Source organism: Serinus canaria, chromosome 3 (genome assembly GCF_022539315.1).
Source record: "Serinus canaria isolate serCan28SL12 chromosome 3, serCan2020, whole genome shotgun sequence".
NCBI lineage: Eukaryota > Metazoa > Chordata > Aves > Passeriformes > Fringillidae > Serinus > Serinus canaria.
In genome coordinates this window covers 67,730,918-67,747,756 of record NC_066316.1, presented here as the reverse complement: position 1 = coordinate 67,747,756, position 16,839 = coordinate 67,730,918, and the positions used below count along the sequence as shown (strand labels likewise).

At 40.6% G+C, this 16,839-nt stretch overlaps 1 protein-coding gene across 2 annotated transcripts; it reads left to right on the top strand.

Annotated features, from left to right (window-relative positions):
• The first annotated feature begins 1,605 nt into the window (after window positions 1–1,605).
• On the top strand, window positions 1,606–11,987 carry RPF2 (ribosome production factor 2 homolog). Of its 2 annotated transcripts, none has more exons than XM_009092949.4 (10): window positions 1,606–1,694; window positions 2,813–2,945; window positions 3,731–3,768; window positions 4,398–4,437; window positions 5,351–5,432; window positions 5,524–5,600; window positions 5,919–6,018; window positions 10,146–10,248; window positions 11,151–11,295; window positions 11,599–11,987. In XM_009092949.4, exons 1-10 carry the CDS (start codon window positions 1,672–1,674, stop codon window positions 11,776–11,778), a joined length of 921 nt encoding a protein of 306 aa, XP_009091197.1. In that variant the 5' UTR covers window positions 1,606–1,671; the 3' UTR covers window positions 11,779–11,987. The 2 variants fall into 2 exon arrangements, with proteins under 2 accessions (XP_009091197.1, XP_050828567.1); XM_050972610.1 differs by lacking the exon at window positions 1,606–1,694 and adding an exon at window positions 1,843–1,862.
• The last annotated feature ends 4,852 nt before the right edge of the window (window positions 11,988–16,839 follow it).

Below are 16,839 nucleotides of genomic sequence, written 5' to 3'. Positions count from 1 at the left end.
GCAAATGAAATCCAGGTCTTAAAGAGGCATTTGTCACGCTGCTTCTCCTATTTTCTGTATGATATAATATGTGTTATGTAAAAGGAAGTGTGGTCACCCTGTTTTTCTTTTTCCTCACAGTAACTTCTTGTCTCTAATCTTCCTCTCTGGCATTTTCCTGAAGGGTTTTATGCTTAAGATCCTGTACCCATGCATCAGTGGTTCCCAGACTGGTCCATGTGACCGTATTGTGTTGCCTAGCTAGTCTGTGGGTTGATACTGCTACATCATTTATTCTGCCACACACCATTTTGTATCACAGTTGAGTGTGTGGTGCACGCGGGATAATGTTTTTCAAAAGCACAATAATTTTAAAACAGAAAACATTTTCTCTCTGACCCTTCTTCTTTCCTACCTTTCTCTGCCTCCCTCAAAACAGTGTAACTGCAACAGTACTGTGAGGATGAGAACACCTAATTATTCCCAGCATAATTATGTAATACCTTAATTAGTAATGATCAGAGGAGAAGCTCACCCACAGCGTTGTTCACAGCACAGCATCAGTAAAGAGAAGTCACTAAAATGGCAACAGTTTCAAACCATCAATCCCATTATTCCTTTTTTTTTTTTTTTTTTTTTTCTGTGTAGAAGCAACTTGAATTCTAGGGGAAAGGGAGGCAGAGAGAGGAAGGAAAGGGAACATGTTCTATGTGCCTCCAGCCTGGGTGTGGATCTTTCACATGGTAGTGTTGCATTTGAGGTTTCAGGGAGACCGTACAGCCATTCCTCTGGATTTAACTGCAACCATGGAAGTTTAAAAACATCATCAGTCATGCTTGATTTGTGTGGTGCTGATAGATAGAGGACAATTATAACTGGAATAACGATCCTGGGAATACGCAGGCTCTTGAGTGCCGGAGGGAGGGTTTGTGGTGCACTCGGTGGCAGCTGAGCCTCCTGCACAGAGGGCTCTTGCTATGGCTGCTTCAGCCACTGAGAACAGAGAGCTGCTTCAGGAGTTTGTCCTCTGACAGAATGCAAACACAGCAACTCTCCCGTGTTTTGTTAACTAGTTGCTTACTCGGGCACTATGTATGTCAGTTTTTTTCCCTATGTACAAGAAGTGTTCCAGCAGCATAGGTTTCTGGCCTTCTCAGCCTTTTCTTTCAGTGCTACACTGAAGCTGTTTCTTTGTTCTAGTTCATCTGGTAATCAGTATTATTTTTTGGAAACATTTTATGTATATCACACACAATGAGTACGTTCATAATAATGTTGGGGTCTTTTAATATTTTAAGTGTTATTTCTAACGGTCGAGCTTTTGTTCCTATTACTCTTAACCCTAACTTTCCCAACCATACAACCTCCGTGTGAAGAACCCTTTCCTGACACAACTTCAGGCCATTCCCTCAGGTCCTGGTACTGGTCACCAAAGAGATCAGTGTCTGCCCCACCTCTTCCCCTCAGGAGGAAGTGGCAGACTGCAGTGAGGTCTCTCCTCAGTCTCCTCTGCTCCAGGCTGCACAGCCCAGGCACCCTCCGCGCCCCCCGCACGGATTCCCCTCCAGACCCTCCGCCTCGCGGGACGATGCTGCGGAGAGGCGCCCCGCGCATGCGCCGTGCCCGTCCCGCTCTGTCGGCGGATGTGACGCGCAGCGGCCCCCGCACATTGTCCGGCACGTGAGGGCAGCCATGGATGCGCTGGACCGGGTGGTGTGAGTGTGGCGGGGGACCCCGCTCCGGGAAACGTCAGCGGGCAGCGGCCCGGCCGGGTTACACGGGGGGAGCCAACAGACAGAAAAGCCTTATGGAAAACGTGCGGGGAAGAGGAAGCCGAGCGCTGCCATCTTTTTAGTGGCGGCCAAACACCCCTTTCTCAGTTGGTAGCTTAAAATAACAGCGGTGACCAGCTGGTGTTGAATCTCTGTGTTTGCGTACACCTGAGAGAATTCATTTCTGAAGTTTCAGTGATGCATGGGGAACAGTTGCCATAAACTTAAAACACCAGAAGTCCCCCCTCAACGTGAGGAGGAACTTCTTTAGAGTGACAGGGCGCTGGAACAGGCTGCCCTGGGAGATCCTGGAGTGTCCCTCTCTGGAGACAGTCCAAACCCACCTCGGTACATTCCTGCGGCACCTGCTCCAGGTTACCCTGCCTTGGCAAGGGGGGGTGGACTCAATGATATCCAGAGCTCTGTTCCACCCCTGACGATGCTGGGATACCTCTGTATGTGGGGGGGTATTGTTTATTTCAAAGAGAAAATTAAATTAATACTTTATTGAGAAGATAATCCTCAACTGTAATTCTTAAGTCACGTAGCCACTATGTGGTGGTGTCTAAGGTCTGTGCTCCTGTGCAGGCTGTAGTATTTCTCCTGGATGGTGCCCAGCGTTCCTCGCTGGTTCCTGACAACAGCTTTTATTTTGGGGGCTGTTGGTGGTCTTTGAGGAACTTTGTTTTCTTCTCATAAGCAAGTTTTTGGCTTGTTGAGGGAGCTGGTGGTAGGGGAATCCTTTAGCCTGGCAGTAAGCTGAGAATTCTAGTATAGCTATAGCTTGAGCTCCAAATTAGCAGAAACTGAAAAGCATAAGACTGTAATCACCCTTGCTAATTTGGGGGGACAGAGAGGAAGGGGGGTCGCAGTAAAAACACATTTAACTGAGACAGGGCTTTTGTCATTGATTGTAATTCTGCAGGTTGGGATTAGTTTGAGTCATTTAAACAAGTTACTTGAACAGTTTGTTCCAATTCTTGTTTGGCTTCTCAGTTTTCTGTAGTGTCAAGTCTTGTTACATATATATTAAGCTTTTAACTTTTAATTTCTTGTTACAGAAAGCCTAAAACTAAGAGAGCAAAAAGATTTCTTGAGAAGAGAGAGCCCAAGCTAAATGAAAATACAAAAAATGCTATGCTCATAAAAGGAGGAAATGCAAATTTAACAGTGACCGAAGTGCTTAAAGACATTGTAAGTTGTTGGACTTAGCATGCAACCTTCCTCTTTCTTTCTTACAATGTTCTGCCTCTGCTGCATTATCAGTATTTTCCTACTCTCCCTGTACCCCAAATCTCGGAATGACCAGTACTCCAAAGGTGTCATTACTTGCTTCTCAATGAAGATTGCTTTCTTTCAGTTTCTTCTTTGCCAGAAGTTTTGAGCTTGCTCTTTTATTTTTTCACAATTGTCTAGTATATAAGTGAAATGTTGCCAAGTCTGTTTGAAAACAAGAGGATTAAGAGGATTAGGTACAGAATTGGGACTGTATCACACAGCTAAGTCATATCCCAGAATCCTGTAAGCTGACTGTGTGTATTAATAGGGAGCTTTCAGCCTCTCCTAAAACTGAGTTACCAAACTTGTCTCCTAACTCCATAGCTCAAAATATTATAGCTGTTCCTACACTCATTTTTCTCTTTGCTTTGTTGTTTTCTTATCCTTTTATACTTCTATAATCAAGTTGTTCTCTCCCTATCTTTCCTTATGCCCCTTAGAAGCAGAGGGATTGCATTACATGGCTTTGGTTTCACCTGTTTCTCAGTTAATTTTTTATTTCTTAGTTTCTACAAATAATTTCTTGTGCAATTAATTTGAAAACAAGACTGTCACCAGCTCAAAGGGTATCACTGTGAGCAGGCTTTTGAGGTACCTTCTTCTAGGTTGCTCTGCATAGTTACTGTTTCACATGTTCCTGTAAAAACAACAGTGCTGTACATGTTTAAGAGGTGACACGTGTTAAACTTTGTGTTTTGCAGTATGCTGTGAAGAAGCCTTTTGCTGTACTGTATAAAAGGTAAGTGATCTCACTTTGGCATCTTTGAGTCTTCTGGCAGACAGACAGCTTTTATTTTAGGGTAGTTTCAGGGCATGAATAGAGATGCAGGCTAGCCTGGGACCTTGAACAATGACCAGGGTGCAGAAGATGACTGATCATAATTTTCAGTAGACTGGAAACAAGCAACATGTGATCAGCGTTGGTGCTGAGCCCTGTTCTGTGGCAGCTGGTATGGAGCAGGATTCAGCTCTAAGTCTTGTTCAAAGTGGGAACCCCATGTCTGTATGAATGTACTGCAGAAACAGCTGTAAATGGTTGTCTAAATTTAATGAATGAACAGGCAAAGGCATTTACTCATAGTGTCACTGGTGGTAGTGGTGGGGTGTTCTGCAGGTCAGGCCTCAGGAGACAGGAAATGTGGAGGAAAGTACTTAGAATGGCAGTGATGGCACTAAGGCATTCCTGGCAGTAGTCGTCATATGACTTGTGATTTGAACTCAAACTGAGCCTTTACTGCTGGACTTTCTGGTAGAATGCAAAACTTTTTATTATCAGAGAATTAGTAAGAATCTGGGGCTGTCTGGGCCTGTTCTAGTTCTTTTTTTTTGTTTTTTTTTTTTAAACTTGTTTTTTTCTCCTCCTCTCAGGAAAAATATTACCAGACCTTTTGAGGACCAAACATCATTGGTAAGTATAAACAATGTTTTCTCTTACAAGAGTGTTGGGCAGGCTATCCTTAAGTGCCAAAAGATGAACTGTCAGGAAAGAAGAATAGCCTGTCTGAATAGAGTTTTTCCAGTACCCCTGGAACTAAGGGGTAAAAAGAGTGTCTATCACTTTTGGAAGAGGCAGGCCACGCAGGAGGACCACAAAGATGTTGTGAGGGTATGCAGGGAGAAAATTAGAAGGGTCGAAGCCCAAGTAGAACTTAATCTGGTTACTACCATCAAAGACAATAAAAAATGTTTTTACAATTAGATCACCAACAAAGTGAGGGCTAAAGAGAATCTCCATCCTTTACTGGATGCAGAGGAAACACAGGGACAAAGGATGAGGAAAATGCTGAGGTACTTAATGCCTTCCTTGCCTCAGTCTATAATAGCAACACCAGTTGCTCTCTTGGTACCCTGAGCTGGAAGACAGGGACAGGGTGCAGAATGAAGTCCCCATAATGCAGGAAGAGCAAGGCCAATATGCTGCATAAAGCTTAGTTGGGAAACTACAGTGAGACATTAAAATGGTGGCCAGCTTGACAATACTTACTTGTCAGTCAAGGAGAAGTGGTTGAAAGTATCTTGAGTGACATCAAATAAGCAGGAATGACAAGAAAGGGTAATAGATAAAATGGCAAGAAAAATTTGCCTGACTTGTATTTTAAGATGCAATGGCAAATAAAAAAAGAAATTTCTTGAATCCAGCTGTCAATTTAACATAAGTGCTGAAAAACACTCATGACATGCTCACAACTCTTCTGGTAAGTGCACTTTTTCTTCTCATTAAGTAGCTCCTAAGCTCATATGTTTGTGCCATCTGCCTTTGCAGAATATTTTAAACCCTGTGAACTGCAACTCAAAAATTTGATTTTATTCTTCAATTGCAGGAGTTTTTTTCCAAGAAATCAGATTGTTCTCTGTTTCTCTTTGGCTCTCATAACAAGAAGCGACCTAACAACCTGATAATAGGTAATAAATGTCACTTGGGTTTTTATTGGGATGATAGGTGTAGTTTTCAGTGAATATTTAAATAGCTGGATTTTCTTTTTCACTCTCACAGGTCGCATGTTTGACTACCATGTGCTAGACATGATTGAGCTGGGCGTTGAGAAGTTTGTAGCCCTAAAAGATATCAAGGTAAAGAATTGCTAATTCAGTATTTCAGTGACACCTACTGGTGGATTTTTGTGGTTGCAATTTTTTCTGTGCCTTGAAAATGAATCAAGTTGTTTAAAAGAAGGGTTTCATGCAGTATGAGCATTGGTAATTTGTGTACTCCAAAATGTTAATTTTATGCTCTGCTTTTTAATTTAGCTTCGTTGGTCTATACTGTCCCTGTTGATCACAGATCAAAGCAGTTTTTCTTTCAGTGTTGAATGACTGGCCAGGTATTAAATCAATTGTATGTTCCCTAACTGTCTGAATTTTTGTTGTTTTAAAATTCTTATTCCACAGAACAGTAAGTGTCCTGAAGGGACAAAACCTATGTTGATATTTGCTGGTGACATGTTTGATGTGAATGAAGAATACAGAAGACTGAAGAGCCTTCTTATTGGTCAGTATTTTGATTATATGGGCAGTAGGATTGCATGGATCTGTAATAATATGATCTGTTGGGAAAAGCTAGTTTGTCAATAAATGCTTGCTTATGTTCAGCACAGAAGAAAAACAACAATGAGCACTTGTAGGTTTCATGTCACATAAAATTAAAGTTAACTAATAGTGATGACTTTTAAAGGGAGGACAAAAGAACGTCCTAAAAGACTCTGAAGATGAAACTTCATATTCACTAGAGTTCATTCCTTTGGCTGTGGGAAAACTGTGGTTTTCCAAAATGTCTTGTCCTTATAATTGTACTGGGTTGTCACTTTTCTAACCAAATAATGTTCTGAAGTATCTCGATTGAAATCAGTGGATTAAGTTCAGAAAGTTGGATATTTTTGCTTACAGAAAAGTCAAATCAATCTAATTCAGCTTCTGTTTTTGTTTTGAAAGCATTTTTTCTTGGAAATTCCCCCAATTCTAACAAGCATGTCGCTGTTTAGGATACTTAGAGAGAACATGTGCAGCAAAAATCAGCTGTAGATAAGTTGTGCCCTAACTTTAAGGCAGGCTTGGAGCTTAGGAAACAAACTGGCATGAAGTTTTTTATTATCTTAAAGTTGGAGCTTCTGAAAGATAAAGCACATTGTAGCTTTGTAGAAGCTATATGTAGACAAAGAAGTTACAGGATATTGTGTCTCTTGGCACTTAAAAAATGCTTCTTGCTTGGCAAAACTAGATCTTGTAAGTAGGGTGGAGTGATTTTTCTTCTTAATAGTTTTCCTAAAAGTAGATTAGGGTTGGTTTTTTGTTCTAATTTTGGTTTTTTTTAAGTTCTGGTAAAATACTGAACCTGGCCCAGTAAGAGCAGTCTTTGCTCTTTTAGTTCCATTCTTGGGTTTCTAGGCAAATGGTCAAAAGATTGCTCTTTAGAAACAGACCCTACAAATGAGATTTTTTTTTCCTTAGTATTATTCCTTAAAGCAAAATATTTCATCTGGAATGAGGGAGCAGGAGAGGAGTAAATTTTCTTCCTCTCAATACAGCTGATTGGTTCTTGGGGATGTATGAAGGAGTAGTAACTGAGCTTATACATCTTTGAAGATGACAGATTACAAAGATAATTGAGTTTTACTTCTGCATGTTTATGTCACTGTAAATGAGTATTTACACAGGAAGCAGGTGCCGTTTTTGAAGTGTATCTTGTTCAGGCATCTGCACAGTGTTGGGCATCCAGATGTGCTCAAGCAGCCCATGATCAGACAGCTGAAATGGCAGACATGCTTAGTAAGATAGTTGCCGAATAACTGAGCACTCCTTCCTATTTCTCTTGATGTTTGCCTGTCCTTTCTCCTCTCCTATTTATTAGCATTAATGACTTGGCAGTCAAATGCACTCCACACCCAATCTTTCTTCTTGAACTTCTGCCAAGTACTCCAGGTCTTAATTATTCTGATGAGTTCTGTGAAATACCCAGGTGCAAAACAATAGTCAAAGAAAAAGGTTAAGGAGAGTAAAGGCTTGAAGGTGTCACTCACAAATTAAAATCGTTTGGTTATTAATCTGACCTGCTTCAAAACTGCCCTTAACCAATAAGGAAGAAGTGATTTGTTCAATTTCTGCAAAAGATGGTACCCTTAAGCTGCTGCTCTTGCTAAGATACAAGATTGTCTTTATAACAACAGCTGCAAATATATTGTTGCTGTACCAGTATTGTTGGGATCCCAGAGGGAATATCTGCTAGCTGACAGCTTCTTGTTGCCAAAGAAGTGTGATGCTAGTGATGCTGAGGAACAACCAAGCTTTCGTTGGCTTTTGTGATATCAAAAGGGCTTATGCATGTTTGGACAATCATCTTACAGCAGTTTCTTTGTAAAATTAAGGGCAAGGGTGAATTATTGTCTTCATGGTAACCAAATGCTGCAGTCTAGTTAAACTGTGAAGTGGAAGAAGCTGTTTAGGAGAAGTAAATGACAGATGCATTTTCTTTAGAGATCTGGAAGAGAAAGACATACCACTTTTTCTCTTTTGGTTTTCATTGCTCTCCAAGTGGTAGTATAGTTCATTTAAATGATGTAAGTCTTGGAATGTATTTAATGAAATTCTAATAATTATTTATGCCTGCATCTATAAGATACTTCAACTGTTACAACACTGCCTGCTTGTTGTTAATTCTGTTTTGCACATCTATTTTATCCTAAAAATTGCCAGACCACTATATAGAGCGTGCTTATACACTTTCTAAATGTTGGTTTGCAGATCTCTGCAATTTTAGATTGGCTGTCATCTTGGTCTTCAAACATCCTTCCTCCCACTCTTTTGAAGCGTTTGAAAAAGTTTGAGGACTTTTTCTGGCCAGGAAAGGGGTGGCTGGGAAATGTTTGAACTGCATTCACACTAACCAAAGCTACATAGAATACAGTATTACCAGCTTTTGGATACAAATTGATACAGAAGGAATTACATTCCAAAATAAATTGGGAATTTAATCTGGAAATAGAAAGGTCCTAAAAGGCTCTCTGTATGAAAGAGTAAATTAGACTTTCTGGAAACATGTTTGAGGACAAGGGGGAGAGAGAACTGGGAATGGAAAGAAAGGAGAAAGCAAGTCTCTAGTCCAACCAAAGCAAGAATTGTAAATTAAGAGTATGTTTTAAAAACTTCAACTCTCTAGGTGTACTGAAGTGTAAGGTTTCTGCAGCTGTTTGGTGTTGCCAGGAAACAAATTCCTGACCACCTGTGTTTATGGGAAGAGATCATCCTGTGGGTAAAAGTTGTATGATGCCACAGGAAAATATGAAAGAGAGATGTTGCCAATAAAACCACTGTGAATGTAAGCTTGTGTACCTGCAGAGAACTAATTGAAGGGAAAAAAAATATGCCATGAGCGAACAAAATGTTTTATTTGCAACTTTTCCTCTAACTACAAGTTCGACTTGAAATAAGAGACTATTTAATTGACCAAGAAAGTTTCCTGGGCCGACTCCATCTGTTATTTGCCAGCTAAACTGTGTTTTGGATGTCATTCCAATGCTTATGCTCTTTCAAAAAGGTAGTGAAGGAAAAGACAAGTAGCCAAGGGATCTGAAAACTGTACAGAGCAGAAAAGAGTGATGTGTTTTGCATCTGTTAGTGGTTCTCGTATGTTTCAGCATTGCCCTGTCATGTTTATTAGCACACCTTGTTCCCTTGGTCAAGGTCACATTCTTTCACCACCCTCTGCATATGTTGGACAGATTGCTGTGCTCATTGCAGGCTCTCTGATTGCACAGTATATTTTCATAGCCTGATATAAGAATCTTGCTAGAGGCAGCCCATTTTGTCTTTAACCTGTATTTCAGTGTTCTCTTTGCAAACTGGGCAAGTATTTGCAGTGTCTTATTTTCACAGATGTGTTGCTTATTAATAGAGAAAACATTAGACATAATGACAAATACTGATTTTCTTAGAGCACAGAAGTACCTTGTTCTGAGAGATATATGAAAGAAATTATATATCTAAACTTTTTCCCAAAGTTAGAGAAAATGTAGGTAAGAATAGTCAAGGTGCAATTTTGATCTGCTGTGTACTGGTTTTGATCCCTCCTACTGTTCCAAATCTTGCTATGATTAAGATTTAAGTATTAGTTTTGAATGATGTCTTTAAACAGATACCTGAGGAAATGGTTTCTCTGTACTGATCTATGTTTCTCTGAGCATTGACTGGTCTATACACCAAATAAGATAATTTTTCCCCCTGAATTTAGAGATGAATATTTAAAAGGACAATGCAATTATTCCAATTAGCTCAATAATGCTAAGTTACTTCTCTGAATGTGTATTTGCTCTTTTCCATGCACTTATGTATAGGAAGTATATATATATATGTAGCATGTATATTCCTCCAAAATTATCTCTGGGAAGTCACTGTGTTTGTGTCAGGATATCCACACACATTTGGATTCACCAATGTACACCAAAACAAGTGATGTTAAATTTCTGTCCTGAGTATTGGCCAGGCTGCAGTTTGAAGTAGGGGCTATTTAGTGAGATTTCTGTTTCAAAATGGGCCCACATCACATCACCAGTTTGTTACAGGTATCTGTTGGTTTCATTTTCAGCCAAGAAACCTGCCATTTATTCCTTTTAAATACTCTCTCAGATTTCTTCAGAGGTCCCACTGTGCCCAATATTCGTCTGGCTGGTTTAGAGTACGTTCTGCATTTCACAGCTGTAGATGGGAAAATTTACATGAGAAGCTACAAGTGAGTATCTCTTTTATCTGTTTGTCTGAGTTTTGGTACACTTGTCAACTTTATACTGTAGTTGTGAAATTGAACTAGCTTGAGCTGCATTTAGAACATGGAATGTGTAGAGGTGCTCCAGTGTAATTTGTACAGCAGAAGAAAAGCACTTGAGCTGTAGGTCTGCTGCTTCTTTCCTTGTTGAGCTCCTCCTGGCTCAGGATTGCTCTTTCATAAGGCTCGGTTAGTAAGGTGGTGTGAAATAACTTAGTGAATTCTGGGTACTGTCTTAGACTTGATGGCCTTAGTCTGTTCTCAGGCTGATTTCTACTCTCCTCACTTAGGGAATAGGCTGCAGACAGAGATGCACAAGGAAAACCAGGAAAAGGCAGGACAAGGAAATCTTTCTTGTTGCATTGGTGACCCTCACAGTCACTCCCTGTGAACATTCATAACTTGTGTTCTGTGTGATTTTGGTTTCTCTTAATATAAAATAATTTTAATCAGCCTCACTCTTAAAAACAAAGAACCAAAACACTTTCTCAGATAAGTGCTCAGGTTTTTTTGCTGTAAGTTATAGTAAATATTTTTTTGTCTAATAATACCCAGGATGCTGTTTTGATTTTGAAAAGTGATATGGCTTTCAGGGAGCTGGGGCTAGGTTTTAAAAGTGATACTGATTATACTAGTCTTGTTAAAAAATATATAAATTACATTAGCCAGGTCATATTTTGGATGTGTTCAAATTGTAATGGGACTGATTTATAACAAATTGTTACTGATGGATGCCTTCCCAATGATAGAGTTAGTGGTAGCAGTTGATTTAATAGTATTTTGAACTGCAGGATTGAAGCTGTTAAGGAAGATGGATTAATCTCTAGCACAGGGGACAATGTTGATTTTCATTGTTTTTCTCCTCCCAGAGTGCTTCTGAAGAAATCTGGCTGTAAAATACCTAGAATTGAACTGGAAGAGATGGGACCTTCATTAGATCTGGTTATGAGGAGGACACATTTAGCCTCAGATGACCTTTATAAGCTGTCTTTGAAACAGCCAAAAGGCCTGAAGGTATGTACCTTGGGAAGGGCATTGCTTTCAGATCTCTCTGTGAAGAAGAGCAAGGGCTGAAGTATTACTTGTTGTGTGTTTGACCAGAGCTTACTTTCATTGAGGCCAACTGACATTCCTGGGGCCACAGCACTTTTCTGGTGCTCAGCTGGCAGCCAGACTCTCCTCTGGAAGCACACAGAGCACACACCACAAATCTTAGTCTCTCCAACCAATGTATGAGGCCTTGCTTTTGGGCAGTTGATTCTCACCAGAGCTCCTGGGACTGTACTCAGAAATATTAACATTGTTCTTCCCTTGCAGCCTAAGAAGAAAAAGAATATCTCCCACGATGTGTTTGGTACAACTTACGGTCGAATCCACATGCAGAAGCAAGATCTTAGTAAACTGCAGACACGGAAAATGAAAGGCTTAAAAAAGAGGCCAGCAGAGAAGTCAGCTCAAGATGGTGGAGCTGCTCCCAAAAAGTCAAAGTCAGCTTGACAGTCTGGGACAATTTTCAAAACTCTTTGTGCTTTCAGATTTAGAATATGTGTTGTAATATAAATTGTCAGACATTAAAGATTGAGCTGCTGTTATCTTTAGTTTTGAAACAAAAAATCTTTTAAATAATTTGTCATTTTAAAGAGAACATTGGGGTATTGAGCTTTAACAGGGAGCTTGGTTATTTAAAATAAAAAATATATAACTTTCTTAGTTTTCCAAAGCTGAGTGTTTGTTTCTTGCTATTAACAGTATATGGGAGTCAAACCAGGTGAGTAATTTCCTGGGCAATTTCACAGAGTGGATTGGAAGGGACTTTAGAGATCATCTGGTTCCAACCCCCTTGGCATGAGGAGGGACATTTTCTACTATACCAGGCTGCTCAAGGCCCCATCTAACTTGGTCTTGAACACTTCCAGAGATGGGGCATCCCAGCTTCTCTGGGATGGGATCCCAGAATCCCAGCTTCTCTGTTTCAGTGCCTTACCACCCACACAGAAGAATTTCTTCCCAATATCCCCCATGCTTTGTGCTTTTAGCATAGAGGCATTTAAATTGTGTCTCCAATGAAGCAACTTGCTGGAGGGAAAGGCTTAGATTCCTCTGTGCTGCCCTTCGGGTGCTCTCCTGTTGACCTGCAATCCTCTCCATGCTTTGGGCATCTCTTGCTGGCATCAAGCCAGTCAGAGTGGGATAGATTGAGGTTCCCTTCCCCCAGAAACTTTAGTTTTATTGCTGTTTTCTTGGAAGACCTTGATCAGTCAGTTCTTACACATTCTGTGCAGGACCAGAGCAAGGAAAGTGCAGAATATGCACAACTTCTCTTTCATTTATTGTTTATGTATTTTAGATTTTGCATAACTGCAACATTCAATACATTTTCTAAAGTGTGAGCTCAATACATGTGTGGTGGCCAGGCTTTCCTTCTGACTATTGCACTGGCAGAAGTGGGAGTGCTTAAGGTGCTTTTACTGTGTTCATCACCATGGTAGCAAAGTACCTGATATTTACTTTAGGCATAAATGAAACCTTTACAGGTTGAATTTCAATCTTTGCTGCCTGATTTGTGCCCAGAATGGAAATATGTGAAGCAACCACTAAAGGTCCATTTTTTCAGATATTTTTTCTTCTTACCCTGCTTTCCTCCCAGTTTTGTGCTCATGAGTTAGTGCAGACTCAGCTAGACTTGTATAAAGGGGATAAGACTTTAAGAGTTTAATGAGACTTTGGTGCAGTGTTCTGTTTTTGGAACACATTGAAAAACCTGTGGTTTATTTTAATTCTGCTTTTCTCTTTGGAAGCTGTTTCTCTGCCCTTTAAGCATAATTGTTATAGAAGTATACACACGTTACCATGAACACAGCAAACTTGCTCACCCTACTTGTGTTTTTAATACTTTTCTTGCTAGTTTTCTAATCAGCTGAAGTGTCACATCAGAAATAGGTGGTTTGTTATTTTCAATTGTCTTCTGCATCCTGGATGGAAGCTGTTGGGCAGCTTTGCTTTCCTTACAGGAGGGCTGAGCTGGAGCTGTGGCTGTGCAAATGCCACCCACGACATTCTTGCAGTGCTTATTTGATAAAAATTGTAGTGTGAAGAAGGAAGGGCTTTAAAAGTTTGGGTTCATTTTGGGGGCACAAACATATTTATCATCAATGTATTTCCATGGCTCTCTCCAAACCCTTTTCTCCAATCTATAACCATGTGTTTGAGAAATTGATAATTCCATAAACTTCTTCAGATTTGCATTTCCCATTGTATCTTTCTGAAGTACAAATCACTAGGCTTTTGTCTGAAAGCTGTAGAAGAACCCTACTAGCAATGCTGTCTTTTACAAGGTTTGAGTTGTAGAAGTAATAGCAAAATATTTTAAATTCATAAAAGCATGCCCATAGTTTAAAATACTCAATTTTCCATATTTTCCTCATTTGGAAGCTAATTTTGGTGCTTAGTTTGGGTTTTGAAACTTGACTTCTTAGCATTAATGCAGACCATCTAAAATCCTGCTACCTCTTAATGTATAAAGTGTAACAGTTGTTCAGTAGGAGCCCTCGGAGAGAAGCTGTTGCATCCTGGACGGGGTTTTTTGTAATGCTGCTGGTTTGCTCCTTGTATGAAGAGGAGCTTCGGACAGGTTAGAGCTACTACACCTTCCAGCAGCTCAGTGTGGTTACTTAACGCTTCAGGGGGTGAGAAGTCCTTGAGCATGGGAAATCAGTCAGGTGGGAGAACCCAGGTGCATTTATTAGCCTTTTGCAGGTGGAATTTGTGGTGTCTGATGTCCCTCACCTGTGGCTGTGTGTGTGAATACCTTGTTTGTGTAACTGCCCTTTTATATATAGCTTTTTGTACTGGTAATATACAGTTACATCGAGTTAGATATGTGAGGCAAGGAGAAATTCTTCTGGATACAGTGTAGGGATATTTAGGTTATGTTTTTTCATGCCAATCACTTTCAGGGTATGTTGTTAGCAAGGGTTAAAAGGTACTGTATTTCTGATAGATACTTTGTAGTACTCAGAGTAGTACCATTTTGGTGTGAATTCTTGAGAGTGAAGTGGAAATGCTCTCTTGTTTTTCACAGCAGAAATGAGCTGCTCTAATCTCTGTACGATGAGAGAGGATGAAGCCAAGCTAACAAAGGAGATCACCTGAGCCCTTTGCAGAAGTTTCAGCCTTCTGTGAAGCGCTGATAAAGCCACAGGGCTGGTGGCTGGTGCAGTTTCAGGAGTTCAGCAGGTACAACCACACATCTGCTCCGCAGACAATGGCTGCATTCCCTGTATCTGATTTAACTCAAGTTAAAATGGTGATAGGAGGGCTAAATATAACCTTTCTAGTAGAATGCTCTTACTTCCCAGAGTCTTTCAAAGTGTAGGGAAATTTGTCTGTAGCTGTGTGCGTGAGGAACAGAATGTGCAGTACTCAAAGGGCAGCTGATGAAAGGGGCTTGCTCTACCTCAATTGCTCCTTGCTTCCAGAATTCACCAGGCTCTGAAAACACCTAAACATGGCCCCAGGCGTTGCCTGGCATAGGCAAGGCATAACAGGCATGTTCATCCCTTTCTTCTGGCTTTCATCTTCCCACCTCCCAACACACAGGAGTCACCTTTATTTATGGGTTGAGCCTAGAATAGCTCTGGTTTGAAGCAAATACATGTGGGCAAAGCTTGGCTCCTGAGGCTGTGCCTGTGCAGGAAGGTGATGCTGCAAATAGGCAGTCAAGCCCACACTCTCTTTAGTCTAGCTGGCAGGATGGCCAGGGCAAGGAGGGTACAATTTGTGCCTTCTGTAGACCCCTGGTCTCTGTGCTGATGTTGCCCAGCTATGCTACTCCTGGCTTTACTGCTACTGATAACCAGGCTCCTGTCATTATAAGTAACTGATGATACACATATAATATACAGCCTACCTGCAGTTAAAGGCTTCTTGGCTCTTTTTAGGTGTGGTGGAATTATAAAAAGTAGAAAGAGAGGTGGATACTGAGTGCTGAAACCTGCTAGGTTCTTGGAATTCCCACTTTTTTGGGAAACTGTCCTGGGTGAACATAATCACAGCTTTAGCTCTGGGTTAGTACAATGTGACAGACTGAGCAATGAGAGGTGTGTGTTTGAAAAGGCCATATAAACTCTCTTCTCCTTCCTGGATTTGGTAGGTTTGAGCTTATCTTTACAGTTCCTTAGCAACCTTATTTGTTTTCAGTAATTGCTTTCTGGGTTTGATTGTGAGGGTTTCCCTCCACCACTGGCTTGGCTGCAGCTCGGGAGGGTTAGAAAAGAGCATGAAAAGAGGACATGGCAGACACATAGAATGTCACACTGACTGCTGCTTCCTTCAGCCAGGGGAAAAATGGCTTATTCTTGGTGCTATCAAATGTAAAGGAGCAGGGTAAGGAGACTAGAGCAGAACTCTGTTAGAGACATTTTCATTATTAAAGAGAAGAAAGTGGAAAATGTTAGCTGTGCATAATATATATAATACAGCCATGCATAATACAGGTTAACATGTGTATTACACATGGTGCAGAGAGTTCTCCCCTGTCCCTCAGTGCAATTTATCTCCTCCCTTTGAACTTTGCTAAAGTGCCTCTAGCTGTACTGACACATCCCAGATGCAATCCAAAACCATAGCTGAGAAATGGGTCAGTTGCATCAGAAGTCAGGTTTCCTAAAAATGTGCAAGGAAAAGAGACATGAGGCTTCTGAATATGAAGTCTGTGTAGGATTGCCTTTCCAAATGGATGAATGTTCCAAGTCAGCAATATGACTAACACTATATAGGAAGAACAGCTTTGCTGTCACACATCAATACAGAACATAGTGAAAAATACGTAGGTAATCTGGGATTAAAATTTGTCCTAAATAACATGGGCATCATAGAGCAGTGAATACAGCAGATGTTCTCTGATCAAGACATTTCTAAAGTGTCTCTTCTTCATTTCAGTTTTGTTTGACTTTTGCTGATATTCTGTTTACTTGGCCTTCCCTTCCCACCCTGCTTCTGTAAGATAAACACAAAGTAATTCAGGGGAAGTAGACACAAAGTTTTTAGTAGAATTTAACAGGGAGTATGCAGGGTTAATGACAAAATCTCATTTTCTTCCAACTTTCCTCCTTGATAATCCCATAATTCTTTCTGTGATGCAAAACAGCGCCTATGAAATCTGGATTTCTCACTCCATCCATGATCCTGAAGTAAGCCCATATGGGCTTCTGTTTTGATTGTTGCAATTTGTTCCTCTTGACTCCTTTCACCCTCACAGCCTCCAAAACAAATATGACAGATCTACAGTGCCCTCTTTCCACTGTTTGCCTTCTTCCACTGGCAAGAAATTGAGTTTCTTGTCTTGTATTGTTTATGCAAAATAAACTGTATTTTTCACATATTCAGTGCTGCAGTGCAAAATAAGGTGAACTTCAGAATCCAAGTTTCTCTCCCTGTTTCCCAACATTTAGACGTATTCCCTGGAGAAGGCAGTTCTCAGCAGGCATGCAGTGGAAGTGCTGTCACTTACGGCAGAGCTCTGTGATCAATTCCAAGGCTGCTTTAGGTACTGGCATT